The sequence below is a fragment of the Arachis ipaensis genome, chromosome B09 (assembly GCF_000816755.2).
Source record: "Arachis ipaensis cultivar K30076 chromosome B09, Araip1.1, whole genome shotgun sequence".
NCBI classification, from domain to species: Eukaryota; Viridiplantae; Streptophyta; class Magnoliopsida; order Fabales; family Fabaceae; genus Arachis; species Arachis ipaensis.
This window is the reverse complement of record NC_029793.2, coordinates 133100396-133107105: the sequence shown is the minus strand read 5'-3', so window position 1 is coordinate 133107105 and position 6710 is coordinate 133100396. Positions and strand designations below refer to the sequence as shown.

General features: G+C 36.2%; 1 protein-coding gene across 1 annotated transcript; it reads right to left on the bottom strand.

Annotated features, from left to right (window-relative positions):
* On the bottom strand, positions 2179 to 4317 carry LOC110266948. The gene is made up of 4 exons (XM_021112041.1): positions 4004 to 4317; positions 3681 to 3776; positions 3507 to 3591; positions 2179 to 2418 (listed from the first exon to the last, which is right to left on the bottom strand). The coding sequence occupies exons 1-4, from the start codon at positions 4315 to 4317 to the stop codon at positions 2179 to 2181; spliced, it is 735 nt and encodes a 244-aa protein (XP_020967700.1).

Here is a 6710-nt window from a genome sequence, read left to right as displayed (position 1 = left end):
ATATTTTGACAGATTTTTCTAATTTTTTAATTAATTCATTGTTAACTAATTTTTTATTTAAACTAAATCGGTTTGATAATTAATTTTCGATTAATTTGATTAAATCGATAAGTTGGATCCGGAATAATGAATAATGATAAATATATATTGACGGCTATATGGAGTTTAAACCTATATAATTAATTTCATGTATATGTATGTATACTAGTTAATACTGATTATATTTTGACAGATTTTTCTAATTTTTTAATTAATTCATTGTTAACTAATTTTTTATTTAAACTAAATCGGTTTGATAATTAATTTTCGATTAATTTGATTAAATCGATAAGTTGGATCCGATTTTTAGAATAATGATAAATATATATTGACGGCTATATGGAGTTTAAACCTATATAATTAATTTCATGTATATGTATGTATACTAGTGAATATATAATACTGATGAAGTTGTTATCCATGAATTGGCTTTTAGTAGCTTAAAACATATTAGAAGTTAAAATTAAACAGTTGTGTATGTCTCCGCAAATGGTTGAATTGAATTAAAAGGGTAAACCCTTTTTCACTTTTTTAGAAGGCTAATTAATGGACATACTTGTTGGCTCCACAACAATGAATGAGGCTGTGTCTGCAAAATAAACAAAACCGAATACATACTACCAAATGCCAATTTTTCATTTGGCTGGCAATGTGGTGGAAAGTTATGACATTCTCTATTCTTATTATTACCTGATTTTGACATGCACTGTGTTCAAAGAGCATGCACTTATATCATATATGAGCTAGTATGAGAAAAAATAAATTAAACTCTTCAAGTGGTTACATCTTTTATAAATTTAAAATTTTTTAAAAATACCAGTTAGAGAGAAGAAAAGGAGGGTGGAGATCTCTAAACTTTTCTCTCATTCATCCTCAACTTTTTTTTTTTTCTTTCCAACTATATAAATTAGATCATTTTTATAGTATCAAAACGTGCCTATTCGATCCAATATTGTTAAATCACCAACTTGTAAATATTTATGCTCGACATTATCATTTTTAGGTGTGAAGAAAAAATATTATAAATTTTACATCTTTTAACATTGAGTAAACTATCATTTTTATCTACGAAAGTTGAAAACGCTGACATATCTACTCATAAAAGAAGAAAAATTACTCTTTGTACCCATGAAACATGGGTTTTGCACAACTAAATTATTCAAACACTAAAAAATCACCTAAAAACTCCAAATTACCGTTATCATCATCCGCATCATCACATTACTCTCTCTCTCTGTGAAACATGCGTGTTGTTATTAGCAGAACACATCAAATGGAGAAGAACCAAAAATTGAGCCGGTGCAACCACATCACTGCAGAAGAAACAGATCCAAGGCCACAAATTCAATCCGCAAGGTGCAAGTCTACCATTTCGTCTCTGCTCCTTTCCACATTCTCCAACAACGACAACAACAACAACAACATCAGCAACAATGATGAAGGGATAACAGAAAATGAGAGAAGAGATGGAGAGTCTGAAGGGTACCATTGCAGAACTAGGCGTTGAAGTCATCGGTGTTGGTCCTCAGCAAACTCCGTGTCCTCTGGTTCTCCGGCAACGACAATGCAACCACCAGTGAATAAAATTCTCCTCCAATCTTCTTGCGAAGCTACTGAGTCTAGTCCTCGTTGGAGACTGCATCTTCGCGCTTTGCAATGTCGGCTCGTCATGGCTGATGAAAGTAGTGTGACGGTGCTAATGGTTGGTTAATTGAAGTCACTGTGGGTGATGGAGGTCGCGCGACAGTGCTTCAGGAAGTCTAGCAAGTTCAATATTTTTGGAGGTAGAGATAGGGTTTGCTTCTCGGCGAAGCAGATCAGGAGTGGAAGGGCATCAGAGGCCTTGGGAGGTAGAGGGGAAGGTGTAGTGGTAGTGATTGTGAATTTCTTAGCTGTTGCGGTAGCGTCGGGGGAGGCCCGGTTTGGGCCCAGTTCGGCCCGTTCGGTCCAATCTTGGACCGATTTTCTCGAAATTAGTGTCAAAATTCTCGTTTCGATGAGCTCTACCCTAATTTAATATAATATTCACATTTCTAATCCTCCTTATTAAAAATTAATTTATTGACTAATTATCTACTAATTTAACCGGGGTTTACATCCTACCCACCTAATAAAGAATTTTGCCCTCAAAATTCAAATCTAGTTACCTGAAAAGAGATGTGGATAGTTCTTTCGCATATCTGATTCAAGTTTCCAAGTATGTTCCTCGATACCAGCTCGACTCCAAGCTGCTTTTACTAATGATACTTTCCTTCCACGTAATCGTTTAACACTGGTGTTATCAATTCTTACCGGAATTACTGGAAGTGTTAGATCTTCTCTTACTTGAATTGGTTTTGGTTCTAGAACATGACTTGTATTAGGAATATACTTCCGAAGCTATGACACATGAAACACGTCGTACAAATTCGAAAGATACGGTGGTAAGGCAATTCTATAAGCTACCGGTCCAATTCTCTTCAGGATCTCAAACGGTCCAATATAACGGGGATTCAGTTTCTTAGTTTTAATAGCTCTTCCCACTCCAGTGGTTGGTATAACTTTCAGAAAAATATGCTCCCCTTCCTCAAATTCCAAAAGCTTTCGCCTCTGATAAGCATAACTCTTCTGGCGGCTTTGGGCTATAAGCATTCGGTTACGAATCTTCTTTATTTGTTCAGTAGTTTCAGCTATCATCTCAGGTCCTAACAAACTTCTTTCTCTAGTTTTATACCAACACAACGGAGATTGACATTTCCTGCCATGCAGAGCTTCATATGGAGCCATTCCAATACTTGCATGGTAGCTATTATTATAAGCAAACTCCACTAATGGCATATACGGATCCCAACTCGCCGGCTGGTCCAAAACAAAAGCCCTTAGCATATTCTCTAAGGTCTGAATAGTTCTCTCTGATTTTGCATCTGTCTGAGGGTGATACGCAGTACTCAAGCTTAACTGAGTCCCAAATGCACGCTGAAAAGCTCCCCAGAACCTTGATGTAAAGTGGGGATCTCTGTCAGATATAATGGTAGAAGGCACGCCATGTAACCTGACAATCTCTTTGATATATACTCGAGCTAATTCTTCCATTGTGCAACTTATTCGGATAGGAAGAAAGTGAGCTAATTTCGTCAGTCAATCCACAACTACCCAAATAGCGTCACAACCAGATCGGGTTCTAGGCAACCCTATCACAAAATTCATTGCGATACTCTCCCATTTCCATTGTGGAATCTCCAAAGTTTGAAGGGTCCCTGATGGTCTCTGATGCTCAATCTTAACCTTCTGACGCATTAAATATTTAGACACATGCAATGCCACATCATTCTTCATTCCTGGCCACCAGAACATTGCTTTCAGATCTTGGTACATTTTAGTGCTCCCTGGATGAATTAAAAATCTGCTCTTATGATCTTTCTTCAAGATACTCTGTCACAGGTCTCCAATATCTAGCACAATAATCCGGTTCTTGAACCTCCACAAACCATCCTATCCTTCTGACACTTTCCACTGTTTTTCCTGTTCAACTGCTGGTAATACTTTACGTAACGCTTCACTGTCTTGATGAACCTTCAAAAGTTCTGATTTAAAATAACTTGAAATCTGCAACTGACTCAAACACAGAATTCCAGATTCTTCTCTAACTCCTATATTCAAACCTTGAAATGCCTTTAGTAACTGTTCCTCTCATAGCATCATCCAAGCTGCATATAAAGACTTCCGACTCAAGGCGTCCGTCACAACGTTCACTTTTCCTGGATGATAATTCAATTCAAAATCATAATCTTTTAGAAGCTCCATCCACCTCCTCTGACGCATATTCAACTCTTTCTGCTCAAAAAGACACTTCAAGCTCTTATGGTATGAGAAAACATGAAACTTAATGCCATAGAGGTAGTGCCTCCAGATCTTTAAAGCAAACACAACAGCAGCAAGTTCTAAATCATGTGTCGGGTAGTTTATCTCATGCAGCCTTAACTACCGTGAGGCGTATGCTACAACATTCTGGTGCTGCATCAGAACGCACTCTAAACCCTTCAGTGATGCATCACAGTACACTTCAAACGGCTCACTTTGTTCGGGCAATACCAATACGGGTGCAACAGTCAACATGTACTTCAATGCTTGAAAACTCTCTTCACACTCCGGAGTCCAGACAAAAGGCGTATCCTTCCTAGTCAACTTAGTTAAAGATAAGGCGAGCTGCAAAAATCTCTTAATGAATCTCCGATAATATTTCGCCAAACTTAGGAAACTCCTAATCTCTATTACTGAAGTTAGCCACTTCCATTTCATCACTGCTTCCACCTTAGCAGGATCCATAACTATTCCCTGCTTACTCACCACGTGACAGAGAGACTTTACCTCACTCTTCCAAAATTCGTATTTAGATAACTTACTGTATAACTTCCTGTTTTCTCAGAATTTGTAGCACAGTTCGCAAATGATCAGCATGCTCCTCTTCAGTCTTAGATTAAACAAGAATATCATCAATGAAGACAATAACAAACTTGTTCAGATACAGTCAAAAAATCATGTCCATATAATCCATGAATACTGCTGGGGCATTAGTTAACCCAAAAGACATTACTGTATACTCATAATGACCATAACATGTCCTGAAAGCAGTTTTTGGAATATCTTCATCTCTAACCCTTATCTGATGATACCCGGATCGCAGATCAATCTTAGAAAACACACTTGCACCTTGTAACTGATCTATTATGTCGTCGATTCTAGGTAGTGGATATTTATTCTTCACAATAATCTTATTCAATTGCCGATAATCGACACACAAGCGCATACTTCCATCCTTCTTCTTTACCAGTAACACTGGCGTTCCCCACGGAAAAATATTTGGTCGAATAAAATGCTTACCCAACAGATCCTCCAGCTGAGCTTTCAGTTCAGCCATTTCTAAAGGTGACATCTTGTAAGGAGTAATCGAAATCGGACCGGCTCCAGGCACCAACTCAATTGCAAATTCAACCTCCCGATTAGGTGAAATTTCATTAATATCATCCGAAAACATATCTGGAAATTCACATACAATCATAATCTTCTCTAAACTCTGATTATCACCTGATATTCCCACAGTTAATAACATAATACCTTGACATTCAGTTCCAGAACAGTTTACTATCATAGAGTTCATATAGTAACTATTCACCACAACAGGTGCTTCTGACCCTTCCAGCATAAACTGTACTGACTCCTCAGAACAATCAAGCAAAACATGATTCTTAAATGACCAATCTCCCGACTATCACAGCGCGACCTGCCTGCAGGATACATCGTGTCCCCTGTCACCAATACTGAGCCTCACCTTGCAGCTGATAAGTTTCAAACTCAACCCTTTGCTCCTCAGGGACCTGCAACGCCCTTTCCATAGCTTGGATCCAAAAGAGAAGGCTTCGGTCTTCTTAAGTGATGGGCTGGTTGGGCCCACGGGCCCGGTTTGGGCCCGGTTCGGCCCGTTCGCTCCAATCTTGGACCGATTTTCTCGAAATTAGTGTCAAAATTCTCGTTTCGATGAGCTCTACCCTAATTTAATATAATATTCACATTTCTAATCCTCCTTATTAAAAATTAATTTATTGACTAATTATCTACTAATTTAACCGGGGTTTACAGAGGCCAGCAGCGAAAGTTCAATGTGAAGAGGGGGTGGGATTGAGAAAAATGAGAAATGGAAAAAAAAATAAAAAAAGGCAATGTGAAGAGAGAGAGAGGGGGATGATGACAGTAGTGATAAAGATAAGGGTAATTTGGAATTTTTAGGTCATTTTTTAGTATTTGAAAATTTTTGTTGTGTGAAACCCATATTTCATAAGTACAAGTGGTAATTTTCTTTTCCTATGAATAGATATGTCAGCGTTTTCAACTTTCGTGGATAAAAATAGTAGTTTACTCTTTAACATTATAACAAAAAGTATTTTTAGTAGTAAGTTTTTAATGACAATTACATAATCATTATTATATGTCTTATTTAACTTATATTTTTGCGATAATTATATATTTGTTATTATCATTATTATTATTATTATTATTATTATTATTATTATTATTATTATTATTTAAGAGAATACCGATTATATGAGTAGTAGTACTATATATACGTATGATTAAAGAAGAGAACGAGTTTTAAGAAATAAATTAAGCATAAAATTCATGAAGATTTTTTTGGTTCTATTGTTATAGTTATATATACGTGAAACTGATCTTACCTTATTAAACCTGTTTTTGGCATACAAATTAAATGGTGGTTTGTTTTAGATCCAGTTTGTTGTTTTAATATGTGAAATATAAAATAATCACACAATATATATAAGAACAACAATAAATTAAAGTCTCATACTCGATCATAACGATATATTAAAACTAAAATGTAAGACAAATGCGAATAAAATATAACCTTGAAATTTATTAATAAACGTGCATAATTGCATTATACTTACAGTGGACATTATTCAACTATATATAGTGGTGATCGACATGTTCCTGAAAGGAAGACCTTCCACTATTGCCGGTGTCTTATTACTAATTGGATTTGGACTATCGGAAATATTATGGTCATGATTTATGTTTCTAGAGAATAACTTTCCGGTGCTGGATTATCAATTCGATTTAGACCAGATGGAATATCATGGTTGAGACCTATATCTTTTGAAAAAGTTTATTTTTTGGGA

Bases quoted from the DNA above. Each gene is read 5' to 3' on its own strand.
- LOC110266948 (XM_021112041.1), bottom strand. From the start codon at position 4,317: ATGAAATGGAAGTGGCTAACTTCAGTAATAGAGATTAGGAGTTTCCTA. The intron at 3,777-4,003 runs GTAGTTAAGGCT...ATTATCATCCAG, and splicing joins GTTGTAGCATACGCCTCACG to GAAAAGTGAACGTTGTGACG. The intron at 3,592-3,680 runs GTTTGAATATAG...GAACTTTTGAAG, and splicing joins GTTACTAAAGGCATTTCAAG to GTTCATCAAGACAGTGAAGC.